The sequence below is a fragment of the Pristiophorus japonicus genome, chromosome 19 (assembly GCF_044704955.1).
Source record: "Pristiophorus japonicus isolate sPriJap1 chromosome 19, sPriJap1.hap1, whole genome shotgun sequence".
NCBI classification, from domain to species: domain Eukaryota; kingdom Metazoa; phylum Chordata; class Chondrichthyes; family Pristiophoridae; genus Pristiophorus; species Pristiophorus japonicus.
In genome coordinates this window covers 19,769,670-19,796,921 of record NC_091995.1, presented here as the reverse complement: position 1 = coordinate 19,796,921, position 27,252 = coordinate 19,769,670, and the positions used below count along the sequence as shown (strand labels likewise).

At 48.9% G+C, this 27,252-nt stretch overlaps 1 protein-coding gene and 1 pseudogene across 1 annotated transcript in view; both read left to right on the top strand.

Moving 5' to 3' along the window:
- LOC139230133 (uncharacterized) overlaps positions 1-27,252 on the top strand; it is a 55,624-nt gene that overhangs the window by 7,230 nt on the left and 21,142 nt on the right. Inside the window, 4 exon segments of the mRNA XM_070861975.1 lie at positions 845-1,407; positions 1,760-1,828; positions 21,507-21,767; positions 23,925-24,071. Of these exon segments, the coding sequence (XP_070718076.1) occupies positions 845-1,407; positions 1,760-1,828; positions 21,507-21,767; positions 23,925-24,071 (1,040 nt within the window).
- Positions 25,676-25,914, top strand: LOC139230691 (U2 spliceosomal RNA; annotated as a pseudogene).

The following is a 27,252-nucleotide window of genomic DNA, read 5'->3' as shown; positions in this document are numbered from 1 at the left end:
TTCCTGTGCTGTCCATAGGTGGGGCGAGTGTGAGGAATGCTGATGTGGGGACTCCTCATTCCGGACACTGAACTGAAGCATCACTTTGGGTTCTCCTGTTCATCAAATTTCATTAGGATGGAGCGGCCTCCTTCTCCAGGAATGTGTATCTCCAGAGTAATGGGGAGGTTGCTGGTGATTAGTGTGACTGTCCTCTGCTCTTGGCTGAGGAGAAGGCGGCCAGCATTTGTACCACCCACTCACTCATAAACCTGGTGTGTTCTGAGGGCGATGAGGAGGGTCTCCTGTCGAAATGCCGCTTCCACCTGTCCTTTTATGTCCATCAGTTTAGTTTTGCCGGATTGTGTGTTGGAGACTATTGTGATTTATGGATATAATGATGCTGTTTTTTTAATATAATTTCCCTCCTCCTCTGGGTTCTCTCTTCCCCTCTGCAGCAGTTCCCCCACTTTTGCTTCTTTTCCGTTTTCCTCTTCCCTTCTCTCTTCCCTTCCGGTGCCTGCACCTTTCCCCCTCTTCCGTTCGGAAGCCCCGCCGTAGCCTCTGGTGCCGATTCCCTGTGTGTTTCTGAAGGTCCCTGGGTCACTCTGCAGCCGCTGAGAACAGCAGGGGACCGGGGGCCGCAGAGTTCCTGGTCAGATCGCAGTGGTCAGCAGAGGTCAGAGTGACCCCAGGAGTGTAAACCCCCGGGTCAGAGCAGATTCCAATAACAGAACCTGGAGCCCTTTAAACACACCGCAGTTCCCGGGAATCCCCCGAATGGCCACTTTAAAAAGGGAAAGTGTTTGAATAAATCACAGCAACAAACTAAACCGCTCACTGTGTTATTGTAACTTTCCCCCAGCTCCAGCCTCTCTGACTCTGGATCTGAACACAGCGAATCCCTGGCTCATCGTGTCTGAGGACCGGACCAGTGTGAGACTCGGAGACAAACGGCAGAAGCTCCCTGACACCCCGGAGAGGTTTGATCCCTGTCTCTATGTCTTGGGATCGGAGGGATTCACATCAGGGAGACACTACTGGGAGGTGGAGGTGGGGAACAAGACACGGTGGGGTGTGGGAGTGGCTCGAGAGTCTGTCAACAGGAAAGGGAGAATCAGCCTGAGACCTGAGGCCGGATACTGGACTGTGTGGCTAGTGCCCGGAAGTGTCTATGTTGCCCTCACCTCCCCCTCACTGACCCCCCTCACCCCGAGTGGGGATCCCCGGAAGATCGGGGTGTTCCTGGACTATGAGGGGGGACAGGTGACATTTTACAATGCGGACAACATGTCCCATCTCCACACCTTCACCCACACTTTCACTGAGACACTCTTTCCCATCTTCAGTCCGGGACAGAGTGACGGCAGGAAAAACTCCGCCCCGCTGACAATCTGTGGGTCAAAGGTCACTAACCTGTCCATCCCATAATTTCACACCACCTCCCTGCCTCCTGCCAGCTGCAAACTGATGGTCGTCGGTCTCAGTCACAGGTGGTGCGGATGGTCCCAATGTCACCTGAGGTCAGGCCGGGTACAACCGAGTGACAATGGGGGGAATTTTAACCCCAAAAACGGGTGGGTTGTGGTCGGGTGGGAAGTTAAAGTGTTAAAATCTGAATCCTGACCAGAACCCGCCTCCAACCCGCCCACTTCCGGTATTAACGGAGGCGGGGCCAGGCCGGGCAGCCAATCCGCTCCCAGGAGGCGGGTCAACATTTAAATATTATAATGAGGCTGGCGTGCCTCAGATTTAACCTCCATTTTAAATGTAACTGCAGCTGGTTGGGTTTTTCAGGCCTGGTGAAAGCCGCCAGCTAATGGAAGGTGAGTACTGCTGGATCCAGGAGGTAAGCACCTTTACACTTACCTCCTGGATCCAGTGTCCCTGCCTCACCCCCTCCCCACGATCGGACAAGCCCCGAGGCCTCCGATCCCCCTCCCCATGTTCCTCCCGTCCTCCGATGTCGTCTGCCTCCTCCACCCACCCCGCCCCCAGCGCCCCCATCTCCCACTCCTGCTCCTCCCGGATATTCCAAATCCTACCCCCCCACACTCCCTCCTGCCACCAATCCGCTCCTCCTGCCCCCGATCTGCTGCTCCAGACCCCTGCTTCTCCTCTGCTCCCCGGTCATTCCAGACCTCTCCCCTCGATCGCCCCCCCCGCCCCTCACTTCTCCAGCCATCCAATCGTCCCACCGCTGCTCTGACCCACGATTTGCTCCTCTGGCCCAAATCGTTACCGACACTGCCCACGCGATCCACTGGCCCTCCAATCATTACCGACACCCCTCCTCCCCCTCCATCCTCCAACCCTCCGATCGCTACTGACACCCCTCCTCCCCCTCGATCCCTCGACCCTCCGATCGTTACCGACACCCCTCCTCCCCCCTCGATCCCCCGACCCTCCGATCGTTACCGACTCCCCTCCTCCCCCTCGATCCTCCAACCCTCCGATCGTTACCGACACCCCACCTCCCCCTCGATCCCCCGACCCTCCGATCGTTACCGACACCCCTCCTCCCCCTCGATCCTCCAACCCTCCGATCGTTACCGATACCTCACCTCCCCCTCGATCCCCCGACCCTCCGATCGTTACCGACACCCCTCCTCCCCCTCGATCCCTCGACCCTCCGATCGTTACCGACACCCCTCCTCCCCCTCGATCCTCCAACCCTCCGATCGTTACCGATACCTCACCTCCCCCTCGATCCCCCGACCCTCCGATCGTTACCGACACCCCTCCTCCCCCTCGATCCCTCGACCCTCCGATCGTTACCGACACCCCTCCTCCCCCTCGATCCCTCGACCCTCCGATCGTTACCGACACCCCTCCTCCCCCTCGATCCTCCAACCCTCCAATCGTTACCGATACCTCACCTCACCTCCCCCTCGATCCTCCAACCCTCCGATCGTTACCGACACCCCTCCTCCCCCTCGATCCCCCGACCCTCCGATCGTTACCGAATGCGATATGGGAACAGGACGGTTAAATGTGAATAGAATTACTGGTTTTGGTGGAGGGTAAATGCTGACATGGACGGTTTGGTCAAATGGCCTGTGTCCATGTTGTAACTTCTATGTTTTTCTCTGTAAACTCACTCAGACTCTGTACACTTGGGAATATGTTGTGCTCAAGGTGTGAACCAATACAAAAAAGGTGAAGTGTGTGAGGTGGTGAGGAATGCTGTTATTTGTGGTACATTTCTTGTTTTTCCAGCCTATAGGCAACTCCTTCCTGCTCACAAAGTGCTGAGATGCAAATATGGAAAGTGGAGAGAAAAAGGTTAATGGTTCACTAACAACCCAGCGCACTCACTTTGTTAGTTCACTTTGGACAGAATGACGCTGGGCGCACAACTCATCACTGTGTGCAACACCTTTCATTTAACTGCACTTTCATTTACTGTCTCCCAATAATTGGGCCTTGTTCTTGGGTGGGGAAATAAATAGAGCAAAACTGGTATTTGGGATCCACGGGCAAAGTACGGAAAATGCCCGTCAGAGAGCTGTATAAATCGATCAGGGACCAGATATCTCCAGAGATATTCGGGGAGGGGTGGGGAGCGGGTTCTGTCGGTGCCCAGGGAAGGGGGAGACAGGTTGGTGTTTGCGTTGGGGGAATCCTTGGTCAGACCACAGAGCTGGGGGAGGTAGGCTGTGCCCTCCCTCTTCACCTGTTCTGTCCCTTCTCTGGTCCGCTGTACTTTTACCAACTTGTGTTTTAGTTTAAAAGTGTGTTTTAAATTCACCCTTTCTGTCCGGATGTTTCCTGTTTCCCATCTCTGCCATTTTCTCCCCTTTGCCTCAGGCCTCTCGCTGCTTTAGTTTTCTACGTCCTTTGTCCATTTTGGGGCCTGGACTTTCCGTCTGTTGCGCTGGTTTGTTCCAATATATGCAAATGAGTTTGAGCAGGAACTCGAGAAATAAAACTTCTCAAAACAGACGCAATTTGGGCCCGGATTGCTGATTGCGTTCAAAGCGGAAATTCTTGGGCAATGTACTTTATTTATTTCTGTTACTTGCCTTAAAAGGTGAAGTAATGGTCCAGTTGTATAAGGCTCTGGTCAGACCACATCTGGAGCACTGCGCTCAGTTCTGGGCCCCACATCTCAGGAAGGATATGTTGGCCTTGGAGAGGGTGCAGCACAGATTGACCAGAATGATACTTGGGCTAAAAGGGTTAAATAATGGAAACAGGTTGCATAGACTTGGCTTGTATTCCGCTGAGTATAGAAGATTAAGGGCTGATATCATTGAGATGTTTAAGATGATTAAAGTATTTGATACAGTCGATAAGAGTGAAATTATTTCCTCTGGTGGGGGATTCCAGAACAAGGGGCATAACATTAAAATTAGAGCCAGGCTGTTCAGGGGTGATGTCAGGAAGCACCTCTTCACACAGAGGGTAGTGGAAATATGGAACTCTCTTCCCCAAAAAGGTGTTGAGTCTGGTTGTTGTTTGAAAAGGTCATAACTGACTTTGACAGATTTTTGTTAGGTGAGGGTCTGAAGGGATATGGAACTAAACCAGATAAATGGAGTTACGATACAGATCAGCCATGGTCAAAGTGAATGATGGAACAGGCTTGAGAGACTGTCTGTCCTCTTCCTGTTCCTATGTCCCTGTGCACTTTTATCCTAACCAGATCTTGTTACATTTGTTGATCAGATTGTTCTTGTAGATTGTACCCGATGTGCACGGACAAAAACAGAAAAGCATGGGTTAAGGGGTGTGTCAGCCCGGTAAAGTGAGAGGCTGCCAGCAGATGACAGACAGCGTGCCGTGTTGACTATTGGTGTCTTTGGTCGTCTCCACAGATATAACCAGGTGCTGAAGGGACTCATTTGGTCACCAGCCGGCAGTGTGGTTCTGCCAAGATGTTGACCTGGTATTGCACAGCTTCCCAATCTCCAACCATGGAAGTTCACACACACCTTTACATTGTTTCAACATTGGTGGTCATGTTTTGAGAAAATACCTACAGGTGAAAATGTTCCATTTACTGTAATATGCAATGAAGGTGTCCTGATATCCAATGATAGGTCAAAAGTGGGGTCCTTTAACATTCCCAAATATATTGTAACTCCCTGAACACGAGGTTTCAATTGCTGCGAGTTCTAAATGTCAATCACACAATGAAAAGCAAAATTTCATACACTTAGGTTAAATAAATAATTGTTTCCTCTGTAACCAACAGTACCACCAGTTCTATCCCTTGTGATTTGAGGCAACAGCATTTATGGTCACAGGAAGAATATGTTTTCAAATGACAATGGGTGCATTTGAAGAGTGACTTTATTTGAACAGGAATTTTAAATATAACTTACACATATATAAATATCCGAACACAATAGAAGACAAAGCAGTCAGCTTGATCAGCAGCCCATTCAACAGCTTAAACACCCACTCCCTCCCCCACCTTAAACACCCACTCCCTCCCCCACCTTAAACACCCACTCCCTCCACCACAGGCAGCAACTCACCAAGCCTTCTACAACAGAACCCCCCTGACCCCTGACCCCTGACCCCCACCACCGAGAAGGACAAGAGCAGCAGGTGCATGGGAACACCACCACCCCCAAGTTCCCCACCAAGTCACACCCCATCTCCACTTGGACATATATCGGTGGTCCTTCTGTTGAAAGGAAACAAAATTGTTTCCAATACTGATGGATGCACATTTTGGACCAACATGCAGCAATATTCCTTCAGGATAACACCCAGTAGAAATCGGTAAAATTGAGTTCAGTTTAATTTATCCGGTTGAATTTGTGGCGCTGGGGCGATTTGTCTTCACAGCTCCGAAACTTGGCTTAGAAACCAAACCGTATTCGTGATGTCAAACCGACTGATATTTCCATGTATCAGTGTGGGAAGCCTAGCCAGGAGCCAGCCCCACACAAAGAGGTTCTGGGATAAGTACCGGAATGTTGGGATGAACTTTGTGTGGTCAGCTGGCGGGACCCCACTGGGAACACAAGACAAGGATGGTCCAGGGAAAGGGTGTTGGGTTCATTGTTGCTCTTAGAGAGAGAGAAAGGGAGAGAAAAAGAAAGAAATAATGAAAGAAATAGATAAAAAGAGAAAGACTTGCATTTCTATCGCGCCTTTCACAAACTCAGGATGTCCCAAATCACTTTACAGCCAATGAATTACTTTTGAAGTGTAGTCACTGTTGTATTGTAGGAAACGCGGTGGTCGATTTGTGCACAGCAAGAGATAAAGGGCCACATAATCTCTTTTTAGGTGTTGGTTTGAGGTGTAAATATTGACCAGGACACCGGGGAGAAGTCCCCTACTCGTCACAGAAATCGTGCCATGGGATCTTCTATGACCACCTGAGAAGGTAAACAGGGCCTCAGTTTAAATCTCATCCCGAAAGACGACACCTCCGACAGTGCAGCACTCCCTCAGTACTGCACTGGAGTGCCAGCCTAGATTTTGGGCTCAAGTCCCTGATGTGGGACTTGAATCCACGACCTTCTCACTGAGAGGCTACCACTCATTTTCCAACTTCAGTTGAAAATCTTTCCGCTTATGTTTATAACGTCGCTAACACATTGTGGGCAGAGAATATCCTGCCCCGTTTTATTTACCCCCGATTCAGTCATACGTGCCGAACAGTGTGCTATTAATCAGTACATCACTACAGCAGAAACTACAAGGTAGTGTAACAGAATATACAGAAACATTTTATTATAAATACGTCCTTACCAATTACAGTGAGCGGGGTGTTAAAGCCATCCATGCATCCTGAGATATCAAATCCTGATGGGTTTGTGCAATGTACAAGGTAGAAATGATCACCATTCACTTTCCAACATAACAGAACAATACGGGTCGTCCAATTCACTGCGACGCTCTAAAATAGCGGTTTGTACAATCTGACACGGCAGGACTCAAGAAGCAAATAAGACTCTTTCGGCACAATACAGATAAGACGGTCATAACATTCTGAAATAAAAATGAATCGGGTGATAATGGGTTGAGTTGCCATCCGGAATAAGACAACGGGTCTGTGCAGACCAAGAAAGCAGAGAGGAGCAACGGAACTGTGACGGCTGCAGCTCTGACCCTTTGTTCAATAGACCGTAGGGGTGGAATTGGACTTAGGTGGGGGGACACAAAACAGGTGGAATTGTATTTGGTGCCCGTTATATCACAGGCCCAAAATTGAGTGCTATTGACGTCAACGGAACTGAATATCGGGCCGGGCGTATAACGGGTGACCAATGCGATACCGCCCGTTTTGTGCCCCCGCCCGTGTTCTAATTTTGCTCCCCCCATTATCAACAACTGGATCTGACACAAGGGGTTTAAATATCGCCTCCTCAAATCTGAAGACCAACACACCATTAACAATGGATTCTCTCCGCACGTTAACATTTTCATTCGATGGTCCTCCAGCCGGGACACCTTTGATGTCAGGTCCATTAATAAAATTCCAGTGAACAGTAGGTCCTGAACCACTGGAAGACTTGGCACAGAAGCCTTGTGGAGAAGGACAATGCACACATCAGCCCAGCCGTGGGATCTCGAGCCTGCATCTGTCTGCACTGAAACACTCAAGTTATTGTAAGGTGACCAAGGCAACAATATACTAATAATGGGGCAGAGAGGGGGATTGTCTATCTGGCAATATCATAAACCCTTTCATGATTTCCTCTGGTCCTAGTTAAATCCTAAATACATTTTGCGTTGAAGATTATTATAATTATGATCGAAATACAGGCTAAAATGTATCTTCTGTGGGCCAGGGGGAATGTAGTGCATGTTGGAATTGTCCTTCTGACTGTGGGGTTGGGTTTACGACAGAGGAACATTGGAACAGGAGCAGGCCATTCAGCCCCTCGAACCTGTTCCACCTTTCTATTAGATCGTGGCTGATCTGTATCTTAACTCCATCAACCGGTTTGGTTCCAAATGCCTCAATACCCTTACCCTGGATCAACTGGGCTTTTATACACTGGAGTTTAGAAGGATGAGAGGGGATCTCATAGAAATGTATAAGATTCTGACGGGACTGGATAGGTTAGATGCGGGTAGATTGTTCCCGATGTTGGGAAAATCCAGAACCAGGGGACACAGTCTTAGGATAAGGGGTAGGCCATTTAGGATCGAGATGAGGAGAAACTTCTTCACTCAGAGAGTTGTTAACCTGTCGAATTCCCTGCCGCAGAGAGTTGTTGATGCCAGTTCATTGGATATATTCAAGAGGGAGTTAGATATGGCCCTTAGGGCTAAAGGGATCAAGGGGTATGGAGAGAAAGCAGTAAAGGGGTACTGAGGTGAATGATCAGCCATGATCTTATTGAATGCTGGTGCAGGCTCGAAGGGCCGAATGGCCTAATCCTGCACCTATTTTCTATGTTTCTAACAAAAATCTATCAATCTCAGTTTTACCATTTCCGATTGATTCCAGACTTAACAGCATTTTGCTGAGCGAGTTCCAGATTCTCACTAACCTTTGTGTGAAGAAGTGCTTCCTGACATCACCCATGGATGGCCGAGCTCTAATGTTAAGGTTATTCCCCCTTGTTCTGGACTCTCCACACCAGAGGAAGTAGTTTCTCTCTCTATTTAACCCATCAACTTCTTTAATCATCTTAACCACCTCAATTAGACCATCCGTTAATCTCCTTCACTCGAGGGAATACAAGTCTAGTCTGTGTGACCTGTCCTCATAATTTAACCCTTTTTGCCCCATTATCATTCTGGTCAACCTGCACTGCTCTTCTTCCAAGGCCAATATCACTCTCAGCTCTCTCTTTAAGCAGGAGATTCCTTGTGCCGGCCCCTTTAGGAACCTGTGTTGGAATTATCCTGCCCGTTGTGTCATGATACTGGACAGAACTTAACGACACACATATATATCCCGCTCTTCCCCAAATCCTGTCCAAAGCAAAAACAGTTTAAAGACCCGTACCGAGCGCCAGTTTGAGTGCAATTTGTGCCCAGATTGTTGATTGGACCCAAAGCAGAAACCCTCCCCCAGTGTTAGTGAGGTGCCCTCTCCCTCCTCACTGTCTGCAAATAACACTCGTTCAGCCAATCACAGACTCCCCTTTTCCTGCTCTCTCTCTCCCCCGCCCCGCCCCCGGCGCTGACACTCGCCGATCCTCCAATCACAGCCTCCCTATCCCCGCGCGCTTCCTCCCTCCGGCCACGCGTGGTTTTGACGTTGGCCTTTGATTTTCAGATGACGCGCGCTCCTCAACCGCAGTCAGTAACACAGGGTGCTGGGAGAGGGGTTACTGAGTGACAGTGTGAGGGAGCTGGATTAACATCAGTACAGATACAGTCAGTGACACGGTGCTGGGGGAGGGGTTACTGAGTGACAGTGTGAGGGAGCTGGATTAACATCAGTACAGATACAGTCAGTAACACAGTGCTGGGGGAGGGGTAATTGAGTGACAGTGTGAGGGAGCTGGATTAACATCAGTACAGATACAGTCAGTAACACAGTGCTGGGGGAGGGGTTACTGAGTGACAGTGTGAAGGAGCTGGATTAACATCAGTACAGATACAGTTAGTAACATAGTGCTGGGGGAGGGGTTACTGAGTGACAGTGTGAGGGAGCTGGATTAACATCAGTACAGATACAGTCAGTAACACAGGGTGCTGGGGGAGGGGTTACTGAGTGACAGTGTGAGGGAGCTGGATTAACATCAGTACAGATACAGTCAGAAACACAGTGCTGGGGGAGGGGTTACTGAGTGACAGTGTGAGGGAGCTGGATTAACATCAGTACAGATACAGTCAGTAACACAGTGCTGGGGGAGGGGTTACTGAGTGACAGTGTGAGGGAGCTGGATTAACATCAGTACAGATACATTTTAGGTTTAATTTGAAGACAATGGAGAGAATTTTCCATGGTTTGTGCCACTGATGGGGCTTCACAGCAACGACAGTTTATGATGCACATGTGCTGCCTGAGAATTTTCACCATTTAAAATAGAAAGAAAATGGTGGGCAATGTATCTGTAAGTTCCCACCAGACCACCCATTGTGTGTGAAGTCCCATGGGTGGGGCAGGGCCATACAGGAATATTAGATTTGAGGCGATGGGGGGAACACAAGAACAAAAGAAATAGGAGCAGGAGTAGACTATTCGGCCACTTGAGCCTGCTCACCATTCAATAAGATCGTGGCTGATCCACCTCAACGCCACTTTCCTGCACTATCCCCATATCCCTGGATTCCCTGAACATCCAAAAATCTATCCATCTCTGTCTTGTATATACTCAACGACGGAGCCTGCACAGCTTTCTGGGGTAGAGAATTGTAAAGATTCACCACCCTGTGAGTGAAGAGATTTCACCCTGTCAATCCCCCTCAGAATATTATGGGCTGGATGTTCCACTCCTTGGTGCTCTGGGTTTCGCCCCGGAGCGGTGTGAAAGGCAGCGTTCAGGTCTCCTGCGTCCCGTCACCATCCTCCGGTCCGGTTTTGTGGTGGCACTGAGCAGCACCGCCGGGAAGAGCTGCACCGGGTGTACAACACCTCTGGTTGTCACACCGGCAGTAGTTTGCACTTTTGCCCGATCCGTCCACCCGGAAGTGCACCTGCTCTGACCGCCTGGGAAACCAGAGCGATCCAGCATCGCCGGCGGGGCAGAGAGAGGGAAAGTGCTCCGAAGGTAAGTGTGAGTGGTTCTTTTAATTTTATACTGATTTGTGTTGTGGTCAACAACCCTAATCCTAATTCACTAACCAGTGATCCCAATCTTAAAACTAACCACTATCTCTAACCCTAATCCTAACCACTATCTCTAACCCTAATCCTAACCACTAACTCTAAACCTAATCCTAACCACTATCTCTAACCCTAATCCTAACCACTAACTCTAACCCTAACCCTAACTGTCATATATCTCACAGGCTAAGATCATGCGTAACTGACCTGACCAGCCACCATGACCTCCGGGTGGTTCTCCCTGGATCAGGAAGGTATATGCTTGCTTTTTTGGAAACAGGAGGTGGGTGGGGTGGCTTGACCCATCCACCTCCACGGAGGTGTGTGGGGGACCTGACCCATCCACCTCCATGGCACGAACCTGGTATTGCAGTACTTCCAGGAACGGTGCAGTGGCTCTAGGCCTTTTGGCTAAGAGCATTGGCGCAGAGTGATCCTTGGCGTGTGCAAGGTGACCTCTGGCGTTTGTGATTTGACAAAGAATTGGAACGATTGGCTACGAATTTCAAAAAAAAAAAAAAAAAATATCTCACACGACCTCCTCGGCCTTTTGGCTAATATCAAGTGGAGTACCTGTTGATTGGGCATTCATATGCAAATCGACTGACTGCAGAAACTCGTTTTTCCAGTTTTGCTGGCTCTGGCCTTTGGCTTGAGCCAGGCGCCAATTGGAGAGAGGAGACAAAATCTGCATGTCGACTGACGATTCGACGAGCCTTTGGGCCTGTCAAGGGGTGGACCAGGAGGTCCGCCCGTGCCCCGGACTGGGGCAACGAGAGAATGAAGGCTTCGGCCAAAACTCACAGCGAAAGGAGGAATCTGCAACCCGGATGGCGGCCAACCGAGCGGCGAACCAGGGAGTCCGAAACACCATCCGAGTGACGGTGAAGAAAGTGGAAGGACAGACAATGATCAACCGGGAACTTTTCGTGAAGAAAATCCTGCTGGGAACATGTGGCATGAAAGTCGCCGACGTCTTTGCCTTGCAGGACCTCCCGAAGAGAGGTTACTTCGATGTGACCTTCAGAACCGTCACCCTCTGCCTGAAGTTCCTGAAGGGTTTGAAGGAGGCGAGTGAACCGGTGCGCTCAGTGCTAACTTGGGAGCCGCTGTTCACCCTCCCGTCGCAGCGAAGACGCACTATCACAGTGCAAATGTACGACCCCCACATCCCCGTCATCGATGTGCTGACTTTCCTCAACAGGTTTGTCGATGGGGCAGGAAGCAGCAGTGACGTGAAAGACGGGCACGGAATATGGACCAGCAAGCGCCAGATCCAGGTCACCATGAAGGTGGACGCCAGCGGAACCATCCTGCACCCACCCTCCAGCTTTTCCATCGGAGGAAGCCGGGGCTACATGGTGTACGCTGGCCAACCCAACGTGTGCCGCACCTGCGGGAAGGCAGGCCATGTGGCGGCAAGCTGCAAGACGGTCATCTGCCGAAACTGCAAGAACGAGGGCCACCAGTCAAAAGACTGCAAGGAGACCAAGTGCTGCAACCTCTGTGGTCTGGCTGGGCACCTTTACAAAAACTGCCCCAAACGCAATCGCAGCTATGCGCAGGCAGCAAAGAACTTTGCACCAGAGGAGGAGGAAGCTGACGAACACAACGCTCCAGAGGAGAGCCACACCCTCCCCCCGACCATGAACTCGGGACAAGGCGGCGAGGAAGAGAACACTGCTACCGCGAGCTGCGAGCCACCAGCAGCCAGCAGCGAACCTCGCCCCCAGAGCACCGAACCCAGAGACGAGCTGACATCAGACGAGGAAGCGGAATGGCAGACAGTAGGGAAAAGGCGCAAGGCCAAGAGGCTACCACCAAGCTCGGCAGAAACCAGCGACGGCAGCTTGTCTGATGAGGAAAAGTGCCACCGCCTGAAGAAGAGGCAATGCGCCATCCCACGGCCACGGAAAAACGGGAGCAGGAAAGCGACCAACACAGCCCTGCCCCAGGAACCAGAGAGCAACAAAGGTCCCAGCGCACACGAGCTCCGGGACACCGGGAGCGAAGGAGTAACCAACGCAGACCAGCCCCGGGATAACGGGAGCAGCGAAGTGCCCAGCACACCCCACCTCCGGAACACCGGGAGCGACGCAGCGGTCGACTGTGGAAATGTATTTTTATCTAAGCTGATACCATACGGTATTTGTGTGCCTTTTAATTAAAATGGAGTCCTGGCCCTTCCAGAACTTTCTGCATTTTAGCAGCCAGCTTATTATGAACAGCTAAACCTGCTGTTAGATGGCTGATGGTTATCAGACAGTTAGGAGACAAGTCATGCTGAGACAAGTAACCCCCCATGGTGCTCTCCTATTGTCTACACTACAGGAGTTCCATGTCACCCCACCCTTATCTTCTAGCCATTATCTCTTTCCTTTACCTCATCCATTTGAAGCAAACAGGTAAACTGACCAGGAAATTGGATAATCCTGATACAATACAAGACAGGTGATAGCCCATTACCTATGACTCATGGAGTAATGGCCGTTTGGCTTTCTGATAACCCTGACAAAAGGAAATATCTTGACACCATTTCAGGACCAGGATATAGTAATTAACTCTTTATCTGTATTCACTGACTGTGAGACAGAGCAATACACAGGGAGAGGCCAGAACTTGGGTTTTACTGTATAAATATCTTGTGAAGCTGTACCATTGCGGAGGTTTCATTTAGCCCTTGACTGAGTGAAACCTACCCCTTGCGAGCAAGTAAATTAAAAGGGAAACTTCCATCGGAGCTGTAAGTGTCGGAGTCATTCTTTTCTGAGGTCGAGATTTCGACAGTTATTGGAGGTTCCACCGAGATGCATACTCTCTGTTCTGTGAGTAAAACGGATACAGGCATAGTGCCTCTCCAGTGAAAGGCTTCGGTGGCCAAACAAGGTGAGCCTTTGCTCACAAGAGGTTTCTTCACTGTTGAATCGCAGATGTAATCTGTTGTCCATAGCTGAGGTACTGCATCTACAAGACTCGGCATTTAAAAGTTAAAGGTATTTTTTTTATAACCATTTCTTTCTCAGCTCGCCAGCAGAAGAGAACAGGTTCTGGAAAAAAAAAATCTCGAGACAGCCCGGGGAAGGTTTCAGTAGGTAAGGAAGCGCTAGTCGATCGAAAAGGGTTCCAGGTTCTTATGTGATAAGATTTTTATTGTTTTTAATTCGGAAGGGGTTCTTATGTGATAAGACTATTAAAAGAAAAGAAAAAAAAGAAAGCGCTAATAATCGATCGAAGGTTCTTATGTGATAAGATTTTTATTGTTTTTAATTCGGAAGGGGTTCTTATGTGATAAGACTATTAAAAAAAAAAGAGCGCAATCGATCAAAGAGTTTGGGTACGGAACCTTAAGTTTTATCAGCTGTTATTAGGATAAGTTAAGGACTCGGTCTGTAGTGGCGTACAACGCAGACTGAGAATTTGTTTAGAGGTTATGATTTGTGTACTCACGGGAATATTGTTTGTTGTCCTTGTATTACTGTTGTGTGCAATACCTTTGTGAGTCATTGCCATTAGAGAAACGGGAAGAGTCACTAGGGAAAATTGTGATTCGGAAAAAAAAACACAAGGATTGATTAAGAAAAGAAACAGTAACTGATTGATCAACTACGATTGGTTCGTGCCAACATATCTCACACACCCAGACTGAGCCCGAATTAAGAGCCTTTTCAGGCCACGTAACGGCCAGGAGTGTGGGCGTAGAGAACTCGGTTGGCCGAAAGGATTGTGAGATCAGAAACTGTGGTAAAATCTTAAATCATCCAGAATGGGGGCTGGAGCAAGTAAACCACCACCAAAAGGGACCCCAGCCCATTTTATGCTCCAGAATTGTGGTCAGTCTTCAATTGACCACCTAAGAGAATGGGTAAAATGGACTAAGGGTGAAAACAGATCATTTCCACCCGATGGTTCATTCAATTTAGAGAGAATAACCTGTCTAGAAGAATGCCTTATAGACAGAGACCCAGGTAGAAGAGGAAAAAAAAAAAAGTGAATTGGTCAGCGTTTGGAGATTGGAAAAGGGAAGCTGAGGAACGACACGAGAAGAGCCTAAGAGTTAGCAAGCAGTGTACTAGAGGGAGAAAGCAGGGGGATGAACGGATAGAGCAGGTGAAACGCCCTCGACATAACAAACACCCATCCGTTATGGTTGCTAAAGAGACAAAGGCACACTCACCTAGGGCTCCGGAGGGTTGGGATAAGGATGAGGATGAGGACTGGGATGAGGATTGGACTCCCTACAGCCATCGACCACCGCCGTATGTTCCATCCCCGGGGGGTGCTCCAGGCCAAGGAGGAGATGATCCTCGGGCCGGAGTACAGGGAAACGGGGTAACACCCGCTCCCAACAATACAGGTGAGGCTGCAGGAAATATAAGTCAGTCACAAGGGAATTAATACCGTGACGGCCCTGCAGGGGGCACACGAAGTCATACCCGTGGACCAGAGCCCAGTGCCCTGGAGCCATCATCATCAGTATACCCAGTAAGACTTTTTCCCAGTCCACTCTCGGGGGGGGCTCCGGTCCCTATTTATCGACCATGGTCACCAAGTGAATTAAGAATAATTGTGGAAGGATTGGCAGACCCCAAAACCAATATTGAAAAGGCCATAGACCAGTTAAAAGTAATCATCTTGTGCCACGAACCCAGTATATTAGATGGTCAAATCTTACTGAAAGCATGGTTAAAGGACACAAAATTTGCCGAACTTGAGATAAAATTCAAAGATTTTAAAACCCATCGAGAGGCTCCGGATGCAGATCCCAGCACGAAGCCAGGAGAGGGGTTCTGGGGAAGATGTTGGGAAGCCTTACATTCGGTGTTCCCGAGGAAAACGAATTGGTCCAAAATTATGGAAACTACACAAAGAAAGGAGGAGGATGTTGAGGATTATGTAGAAAGAGTGCGAGAGATCATGAACCAATGTTCAGGCATGAAAATGGAGGAGGTAGAGGCTCCTATGATCAGCGCCGTGGTAAACGGGCTACGGCCCGAACTCAGAGATCCCTTTAAACTAGTTTGTCTCGGATGGCGACAGGAATCGCTATCCAAGGTTGTATCTATGTTAAAGGACATACAAGAGCGAAATAGAGAATCTAAAAGCAAGGTCACCATGTTTGTAGGACAAGCAGCTCCAATGACACCCACCCCGGTGACACCGTCCTACGCCCCACCCCAGGGTAGAGGAAGAGGGCGAGCCAGAGGAGGATATTACAGGGGAAGAGGGAGAGGAGGTGCAGGGCAGGAACAATATTATACCTGTCACAATTGTGGTCAGATTGGACACTGGGCTAGAACTTGCCGGGCAAAACAGCAACAACCAAATCATGATTGGACTCAACAGGCAGGTAATAGAGCACACCCTCCCCCTTCAGAACCCAACCAGTATGCGACCCAAGTCCAGGTACATGCTAGACCTCAGACTCATTTCTCTGTGCAAGATCCATTTGGATCACAGAATCAAAAGCAATTCGGCCAACCACCAAATTGCCCGTATAATGATCAATGACGCCCAATCCCAGACCCGAGTGCTGCGAACAAACAGCTTCCTGTCGTTTCGTTAAATGCCATAGGAGAACCTGAAGTAAAAATACGAATACAAGGAAAGGATGTCCCATTCCTAGTGGATACTGGTGCCACCTATTCGGTCCTTTCAAGGGAGGATACGAGGGGAATTCCCACTTCCACTAATCAAACCTCAGTGATTGGACTATCTGGACACGCACAGCAAATGTTTTTCTCCAACCCTATCAATGTACAAATAGAGGATTACGAAGATAGTCATTCATTCCTACTGTCTAAAGAGGTTCCAGTGAATCTGTGTGGACGTGACCTGTTATGTAAAATGAATGCCACGATCCTCTGTTCCCCAGCTGGTCTGGAGGTTCGAGTCCCCATAGATAAATGTGGCGCATATCCACTACTTCAACCCACAACTCCCATATTGTATGCCTGGGAAAATTTGGACCCCACACTAAGCAAAACCCTATCCTATTTGGTTGGTTCATATTGGTGTGTAACAAGGTTAATCACAGACTACCTCAAATCTCAAACCTTGGGCAAGTGGTACGAAACATTACACTGCACAGCATATTGTGACAAAACGGGATCAGACGCTACAGCACAAATCTTTTATCAACCATTCCTGCACCAGAAACATCAATTGATGATCGGAAAAATCTTTATCGGACCCGAAGGGATAGCGGCAGGGGTTGAATTATCCTCCCACAGTCAGAGCTTGTTTAGGGTTAAAGGGAGCGTTCCACACTGCACCCTTGCGGTTGCAGGCACACATAAACCCCAGGATTTAGGACAGATGGTTAAAAGAATGCAAGGATCCCCAGTACAAGAGGAATGGCACACACGTAATGGAACTTTGGGGCAACATGAAAAGGGGGGAGGCTATTCTGTCAGGTTGAATGGGAAAGTATACTTCGATGCTGTCTTAGAAGAAAGGATGCTCTCAGCCACTAGCTTCCCAGTACGACAAAGCACAGCAGAGCTTCTTGCTAAAGTTCCAGAACAACTATGGTCTACACACGCTAATGAAGTAGGGAGGATGCTTACCGCACAACCCTATAAGGTAGCAATCAATTCAACCGCCCCGCTCCCCAAGAAGCCCCAATACCCCTTGTCCCCAGCCGCAGAACAAGGTATTGAGCCAGTCATTAAGTCCCTGCTGGCCCAGGGAGTAATCGTTCCAACTAGAAGTCCATGTAACACACCGATCTTTCCGGTGCAGAAGCCCAATAGTGACAAATGGAGATTTGTCCAAGACCTACGAGCCGTGAATCATTCGGTATTCCCAACTTATCCAGTGGTACCCAACCCGGCAATTATACTTGCCAGTATTCCGGCATCATCAACGTATTACACAGTAGTTGATCTGTGTTCAGCATTTTTCTCAATACCTATTCACCCAGAGTCTCAATTCCTGTTTGCCTTCACGTATAAAGGACGCCAATATACGTGGACAAGACTTCCGCAGGGATTTACCGAGAGCCCTACCATATTCTCACAGTGCCTAAAGAGGGATCTGGAAGATGTAATTTTACCAGCAGGTTCTACACTTGTGCAGTATGTTGACGACTTATTGCTCGCCTCACCCTCCAAATTGGCCTGCGAAACGGACTCCCTTGTGTTATTAAAAGCTCTGGCCTCGAAAGGACACAAGGTGTCAAAGGCAAAGTTACAATTTGTCTCAGAAAAGGTTCGGTATCTAGGGCACGAATTGGTCAGGGATACGAGACAATTGACACAAGACCGAGTAAAAGCAATCTGCTCTGCCCCACTACCAGTAACCAAGAGAGAAATGAAACACCTCCTCGGCATGACAGGATACTGCCGGCAATGGGTTATGAGTTATTCCGAGATTGTTAGACCACTGTTAGACATGTCCATGCCCGCACTACCAGAGAAGTTGATTTGGAATGCGGTATCCCGGAATGCTTTTCAGAACCTTAAACAGTCCCTCACTTCAGCACCCGCCTTGGGATTACCAGATTACACTAAGCTATTCAACTTATTTGTGCATCACAAGTCGGGTTTTGCACAATCTGTTTTGACTCAGTTACATGGGGACAGGCAGCGACCGGTAGCGTATTTCAGTACCCAACTAGACCCAGTGGCATGCGGACTACCAGGATGTCTTCCTTCGTTGGCAGCAGCTTATTATGCTATGCAACAGGCTCAGACAATAACTCTAAATCATCAGACCATTTTATATATCCCACACTCTGTCGAGATTTTACTTACTAAATGTGCCACCCAACACCTAACCTCCGCAAGAACCACCAAATACGAGGTCGAACTGTTATCAAATCCGAACCTTGTCATCAAAAGATGTACTACCTTAAATCCAGCCACTCTACTCCCCACGGAAGACGACGGCGAACCCCATTCATGTGAAATGGTAACCGAATTAGTGACTAAACCACGTATCAATCTAACAGATGTACCAATGTGTAATCCTGAGCTAGTGTACTATGTTGACGGATCAGCCTTACGAAATGATAGGGGCCAACCTAGAGCGGCTTATGCAATTGTAACTCAGTTTAATGTTGTCGAAACAGCCTCTCTTCCAGACTCCTTTTCAGCCCAACAAGCCGAATTGTTTGCGTTAACTCGAGCCTGTATTCTGGCTGAAGGACACACAGTTAATATCTACACTGACTCCAGGTATGCTTTTGGGGTATCACATGACTATGGACAAATTTGGAAGATTCGCGGGTACCTGACTTCTTCAGGAACCCCTATCAAAAATGCAGAACAAGTGGAAAATCTCCTGCGAGCCATTCAATGCCCCTTAAAACTTGCCATTATCAAATGCCAAGCACATACAGGCCAGTCGAATGAGGTGGCACTTGGGAATGCCAGAGCTGATAATGCAGCTAAGTCAGCAGCTCTGTCGAAAGGGGGGATGCAGGTGTCATTGTTCCCACTAAGGAAAAATAATTGCTCAGACCCGCCACCCACTATTAATGACGTGCTGGCCTTTCAGACACAGGCCAGTACGGAGGAGGTGGTGACCTGGACGAAGGATCAATGTTATAAAAATCCAGAAGGAATATGGGTTCACCATGACGGCCGCGTGGTGGCCCCTAGATCCTTACTTCCATGGATTGCCCGATGTGTTCATACATTCACACATGCAGGCAAAGGGGGATTGGCAGATTATATTTTGGCAACTTGGTATGCACCAGGTATTTCGGCAATTGCAAAACAAATCTGTGAAAATTGTGTTACCTGTCAGACAATGAATCCGGGTAAGACGGAAAAAGTAGAATCTGCCTCCCACCCAAATCCAGTCGGGCCTTTTGTACATTTACAAATGGATTTTATTGAATTACCTATGTGTATGGGATTCAAGTATGTATTAGTTATTGTAGATGTGTTCTCTAGATGGATTGAAGCCTTTCCATGTAAAAAGGCCGATGCCACTACTGTTGCTAAATGTTTGTTAAAAGAAATTGTACCGCGCTTCGGAATCCCTGCTAAGCTTTCCAGTGATAACGGGTCACATTTCACGGGAACTGTCATAAGAGAAATGTGTAAAGCTTTACAGATTAATCAACGTTTTCATTGCAGTTATCATCCACAATCAGCTGGACTTGTTGAAAGATATAATGGAATGCTTAAAAATAAGCTGGCAAAACTATGCAATGACACTGGACTGAAATGGACAGAACTGCTGCCCTTAGCTTTGATGGTAATGCGATCTGCAACCAACAGAACAACAGGCTTGTCACCACATGAGATAGTTATGGGACGTCCCCAACGACTACCTTTTACAGCACCATTTACTGCAAAACAGATGGACATCTACAAAATGGAGGAAAATATGTTGAATTATTGTATTGCACTAACCAAATGTATTTCCAGCTTTCATTCACAGGTAAAGGAAGCCCAAGTCAAGCCAGCGGAAGGGAAGTGTCATAACCTGGAGCCAGGGGAATTCGTTTACATCAAGATTTTTAAAAGGAAAAGCAGTCTACAGCCAAGATTCGAAGGACCATACCAGGTCCTGCTGGCGACCAATACTGCAATCAAGGTAAAGGAAAGACCAACATGGATCCACGCATCCCATTGCAAACGGGCACCCGACCAGGAGGAAGGGATGAAGGAATCAGAGGAACAGAAAAAGGAAGACTGAATAAAGAACTGTATGGACTATGGGGACTGATGGTGCTCGGCTTGACAGGGTTTTACTTCGCATTATTGATTACACCAGGGGTACAGACCCACCACCGAAGGGAATTGCACGTAAACGTATTTATGGCACTGAGTCATAGGTATGCTCAAGAAAGAAACTTGTCGAGTTGCTGGATATGTTCCCATGTACCTGTCCACTCCAGGGGGGGTATTCCCCTGAGATCTGTCCCCTTTAACGAATCAGAAATGGTAGAATGGTTGACAGTGCAAAACAGGACAAAACTAACTAAGGGGCCAGAAACAAAGGAGCAAACAGAATGGAGGTCGGCAGGGTATAAACTTACAGCCTTCCAGGGATGGTACCAGCCCAATTATGATAATAACCATCAGCCTCCCTTCCTAAGCATTACTCCCAGAATAAGAAATGGAGAGACTGTACAAGATCAGAATGGATTGAGTTGTCCTTGTGAAGGACAAAATGGGGGAATGTGGAAATGTATTTTTATCTAAGCTGATACCATACGGTATTTGTGTGCCTTTTGATTAAAATGGAGTCCTGGCCCTTCCAGAACTTTCTGCATTTTAGCAGCCAGCTTATTATGAACAGCTAAACCTGCTGTTAGATGGCTGATGGTTATCAGACAGCTAGGAGACAAGTCATGCTGAGACAAGTAACCCCCCATGGTGCTCTCCTATTGTCTACACTACAGGAGTTCCATGTCACCCCACCCTTATCTTCTAGCCATTATCTCTTTCCTTTACCTCATCCATTTGAAGCAAACAGGTAAACTGACCAGGAAATTGGATAATCCTGATACAATACAAGACAGGTGATAGCCCATTACCTATGACTCATGGAGTAATGGCCGTTTGGCTTTCTGATAACCCTGACAAAAGGAAATATCTTGACACCATTTCAGGACCAGGATATAGTAATTAACTCTTTATCTGTATTCACTGACTATGAGACAGAGCAATACACAGGGAGAGGCCAGAACTTGGGTTTTACTGTATAAATATCTTGTGAAGCTGTACCATTGCGGAGGTTTCATTTAGCCCTTGACTGAGTGAAACCTACCCCTTGCGAGCAAGTAAATTAAAAGGGAAACTTCCATCGGAGCTGTAAGTGTCGGAGTCATTCTTTTCTGAGGTCGAGATTTTGACATGACGCACACCAGCTCGACACCGCCGCGACTGACGAAAAGGGGGAACCACCAACACCAGGCGAGGACAGTGCAGAGAACATTGAGGACTTAATCGCAGAACTGCAGCAGTCCCCTGGTCAAAACATCCCCACAGCAGAGGGCGACGATGACCACGCCACCCCAGGTGCAGTAAATGTTGAATTTGATGTAAATAGTAATAACTTACACATGCTGGAAATCGCCATTATAGAATATGGGGAAACTGAAAACGGTTTACCTGAAATTGAAAACGATGTATCTGAACTGCAATGTATGTAAATGCAAAACATAGCTTAAAAATGGATTTAAAAATTGCTAGTATTAACGTGCGTAGCGTGAAATCGACTACGCGATGTGTTTCCACCTTGGGGTACCTCGCCAAGGTCAAAGCAGACCTGCTGTTCTTGCAGGAGTGCGGCCTGCCGCACTTCAGCAGTTACCGGCAGTGGTCACGATGGTGGACCCATGGACCATCCATTTGGTCAGGAGGCAACGACAGCCGAGCTTCCGGCTTGGGCATTCTGCTGCGGGGAGGCCACTTCACCATCACCGAAGTTAAGGAGGTGGTGGGCGGCCGCCTCCTCGTAGCAGATGTAATGTACAAAAACTCCCCTCTCAGGTTAATTAATGTTTACGCTCCAGCTGTGAAGAACGAGAGGCTGGCCCTCTTCCAGCAGCTCCCACTGCTACTGGCAACGTCCAGACCGGTCATTCTGGGTGGTGACTTCAACTGCATCATCGATGCGGCTGGACGATCCAGCAGAGCCGACAGCAAACTGGACGCCACGTCCAAACTCCTGATGGATGCGGTAAAAGATGCCAAGCTGTGCGATGTCTTCAGCAACCCTGCAGACGGAGCACCGCGCAGATACACTGGTCGAGACCAGACGGGTCCGTCCGTTCCAGAATTGACTTCCTGTTTGTGTCCCACACGCTCAAGGTCAGATCCACCGACGTCACGCCGGTGTTCTTCTCTGACCACTGCCTCCTACTGGCTGACTGTACACGCAGGACAACCAGAAAGTTGGCAGAGGGATATGGAAGCTGAACGTGAAACTGTTGACTCCGGAAAACATTGAGGAACTCAAGAGGGATTACAACGGTTGGAGAACCGTAAAACCCCTCTGCGATTCCCCGATGCACTGGTGGGAAACAATCAAGACGAACATCAAGAGGTTCTTCATCCTCAAAGGTGTTCAGGAGGCGAGAGGGAGACAGAGGGAATTGTCCCGACTCCAGACAAATATGCAAAACCTGCTCCTGCTGCAGTCGATGGGGGTCGATGTCGCGGAGGAACTTCAAGAGGTGAAGGGCCAGCAAGCCTCGCTCTTTGCCTCGGAGTCCTCCAAGATCATCTTCCGATCCAGAGTCCGCTCCGTCGAGCAGGATGAGACGTGTTCGCGTTTCTTCTTCCAAAAGGTACACAGGGGGAGCTCTGTGATCACCAGCCTAAAGGAAGAAGACGGTTCTGTGACGTCTTCGCAGCCTGACATGCAGAGGATCAGCGAATCCTTCTATGCCAGGTTGTACGACGTCAAGCCCACAGACCGCGCGGCCTCCCAGTCTTTCCTGTCGTCTATTTCGGATGTCTTAGACGACGGCAAGCGGGAGAGTCTGGACCACCCGCTAACTCTGGACGAGCTGACAAAGGCCGTCCGGTCCTTCGAGACGAATAAAACTCCCGGAAGCGATGGCTTACCGGTCGAGTTGTACTCGGCTCTGTGGGACTGGATAGGCCCGGACCTGCTGGAAGTGTACGGAGGTATGCTTCTGGCCGGCAGCATGTCAGAATCGATGAGGAAAGGCATCATCACCCTCATCTACAAGCAGAAGGGGGAGAGGGAGGAAATCAAAAACTGGCGGCCCATTTCGCTGCTCAATGTGGACTACAAGATCCTGTCAAAGGTCATCGCCAACAGGGTCAAGTCTGCTCTTGAGCTGGTGATTCACCCGGACCAGACCTGCGCTGTCCCCGGCAGGAAGATCTCTGATAGCCTCGCGCTACTCAGAGATACGATCGCCTACGTGCGGGACAGGAGGGTGAACACCTGTTTAATCAGCTTAGACCAGGAGAAAGCCTTTGACAGGATATCGCACACGTACCTGATGGACGTGCTCTCCAAAATGGGGTTCGGGGAGGGCATCCGAAATTGGGTCAAACTGCTCTACACAGACATCAGTAGTGCAGTTCTAATCAACGGGTGGGAAACTCAAAGCTTTCCGATCAGATCTGGAGTCAGGCAAGGCTGTCCTCTGTCGTCTGTCTTGTTTGTGTGTTGTATCGAGCCCTTTGCCGAGTCCATCAGGAAGGACGCGGGCATCAGAGGGGTGACGATCCCGGGCAGCGGAGGCGCCCAGGTCAAAACCTCGCTGTACATGGACGACGTCGCCGTCTTTTGCTCGGACCCGCAGTCGGTCCGCAGATTGCTCGCAATCTGCGACCAGTTTGAACTGGCCTCGGGAGCAAAGGTCAACCACACCAAAAGCGGGGCCATGCTCTTTGGTCACTGGACCGACCGAGCCTCCATTCCCTTCACCGTCAAGCCAGATTTCCTGAAGGTGCTGGGAATATGGTTCGGAGCGGACGGGGCGTGCGCCAAAAACTGGGACGAGCGCATTGCCAAGGTCAGACAGAAACTGTCATTTTGGGAGCAGCGCTCCCTTTCCATCACAGGCAAGAACCTGGTCATCAGGAGCGAGGTGCTCTCGGTGTTGTTGTACGTGGCGCAGGTCTGGCCCATCTCACGCTGCAGCGCCGCGGCAGACACCCGAGCCGTCTTCCACTTTGTCTGGAGATCCAAAATGGACCGTGTCCGCAGAGACACGATGTACAAATCTCTGGACAGTGGAGGAAAGGACGTTCCGAACGTGGCCCTCATCCTGATGGCCACCTTTGTGTGCGGCTGCATCAAGCTATGCACAGCCCCCCAGTACGCAAACACCAAGTGTCACTAAGTGCTGAGGTTCTACCTGTCCCCGGTGTTGAGAAGGATGGGTCTGGCCACGCTGCCGCGAAACGCCCCCACCAGTTGGACCATGCCTGTCCACCTGTCCTTCGTGGAAAAGTTCTTCAAAAGAAACCCCTTTGACAAGGCCATCAAACAGTGGTCAGCACGTAAGGTCCTGGACGCCCTCCGAAAGAAGGAGAGGGTGGACCCTGTCGGGTGGTTCCCTGAGCGGACTGTCGAACTTGTTTGGCAGAACGTCTCATCGCCAAAGCTTACACACAAGCACCAAGACGTAGCTTGGTTGGCGGTGAGGGGGGCCCTACCCGTCAGAGTGTTCATGCACAGCCGACATCTCAGCAGCACGGCACGGTGCCCCCGGGCCGGCTGCGGGGCGGACGAGACTGTCACCCATCTCCTTCAGGATTGCGCCTTCGCAAGGCAGGTCTGGAAAGAGATGCAGTGGTTGCTGTCGAGGTTCATCCCGAGCAGCTCCGTAACACAGGACTCTGTGCTCTACGGGCTGTTCCCAGGGACACACACCGAGACAGATATCACCTGCTGCTGGAGGGCCATCAACTCGGTCAAAGACGCTCTTTGGTCTTGCCGAAACTTGCTGGTCTTCCAGAACAAGGAGATGACCACGTCCGCATGTTGCAGACTGGCGCAATCCAAGATCCAGGAACACGTGCTGAGGGACGCACTTAAAATTGGTGCAGTCGCCGCAAAGGCACGGTGGGGTAGGGCCACAGTCTAAAACCCTTCCGCCACGGAAAACCCGGGGGCAGAAATCAGCACCAAACTCCCTCGGGCTGTATTTGTAATTTACACTTTGTGTCCATAGAGCACCAAACCTGTAAACATCAATGTAGTGCCATGTACAATGCAAGGTGTGTTATGAAATGCAAGTTTGAAAAGAAAAAATGTAAATGTACCGTGACCCATTCCGGGCACTGTATTGTAACACACGAAATGTAATTTGTGTAAATGTACCACAATGTACCCTGTTTATTGTACTGAATCGCTTTTGAACAGAAAAACGAGAAATGTAATAAACGGAACTGCCGTCAGCACCCAGATGTATTGTATGGGATTGCTGACCGCAGCGAAATGTAATGAAATGCCATTGAATGTACTGTACGTTTTATGAATAAAGTATATTTTGAAATTAAAAAAAATTAAAAAAAATTAAAAAAAATAAAAAAATATCTCACACGACTGGCTTCTCGGCCTTTTGGCTAAGATCATGCGTAACTGACCTGACAGGGGAGTAACCACCATAACCCCAAGGTGGTTCTCCCTGGATCAGGAAGGTATATGCTTGCTTTTTTGGAAATAGGAGGTGGGTGGGGTGGCTTGACCCATCCACCTCCACGGAGGTGTGTGGGGGGCCTGACCCATTCACCTCCATGGCACGAACCTGGTATTGCAGTACTTCCAGGAACGGTGCAGTGGCTCTCGGCCTTTTGGCTAAGAGCATTGGCGCAGAGTGATCCTTGACGTGTGCAAGATGACCTCTGGCGTTTGTGATTTGACAAAGAATTGGAACGATTGGCTACGAATTTCCAAAAAAAAAAAATCTCACACGACTGTATATAACTGTATCTTACCATGCTATATATGACTGTAACTGGATATGACCTGTAACAATAAGCATACCTTACCACCAGGGGTGCACTTGCAGGAGACACTCCATACCTGTCCCACTGTGGTATGTAAAGGGAGGTCTCAGGCAAGTGCAGCACTGGAGAGCTGGAATTAAAGGTGCAGGTCCTGAGTGACCTTGACTTCAGCATGTGTCTCGTGTAAGTCAGTACATTTTTAAAAAAGCAGGGAGAGAGAAAACAGGGAATTATAGACCGGTCAGCCTGACATCAGTAGTGGGTAAAATGATGGAATCAATTATTAAGGATGTCATAGCAGCGCATTGGGAAAGTGGTGACATGATAGGTCCAAGTCAGCATAGATTTGTGAAAGGGAAATCATGCTTGACAAATCTTCTGGAATTTTTTGAGGATGTTTCCAGTAGAGTGGACAAGGGAGAACCAGTTGATGTGGTGTATTTGGACTTTCAGAAGGCTTTCGACAAGGTCTCACACAAGAGATTAATGTGCAACGTTAAAGTACATGGGATTGGGGGTAGTGTGCTGACATGGATTGAGAACTGGTTGTCAGACAGGAAGCAAAGAGTAGGAGTAAATGGGTACTTTTCAGAATGGCAGGCAGTGACTAGTGGGGTACCGCAAGGTTCTGTGCTGGGGCCCCAGCTGTTTACATTGTACATTAATGATTTAGACGAGGGGATTAAATGCAGTATCTCCAAATTTGCGGATGACACTAAGTTGGGTGGCAGTGTGAGCTGCGAGGAGGATGCTATGAGGCTGCAGAGTGACTTGGATAGGTTAGGTGAGTGGGCAAATGCATGGCAGATGAAGTATAATGTGGATAAATGTGAGGTTATCCACTTTGGTGGTTAAAACAGAGAGTCAGACTATTATTTGAATGGTGAAAGATTATGAAAAGGGGAGGTGTAACGAGACCTGGGTGTCATGGTACATCAGTAATTGAAGGTTGGCATGCAGGTACAGCAGGCGGTTAAGAAAGTAAATGGCATGTTGGCCTTCATAGTGAGAGGATTTGAGTACAGGGGCAGGGAGGTGTTACTAAGTTGTATAGGGCCTTGTTGAGGCCATACCTGGAGTATTGTGTACAGTTTTGGTCTCCTAACTTGAGGAAGGACATTCTTGCTATTGAGGGAGTGAAGCGAAGGTTCACCAGACTGATTCCCGGGATGG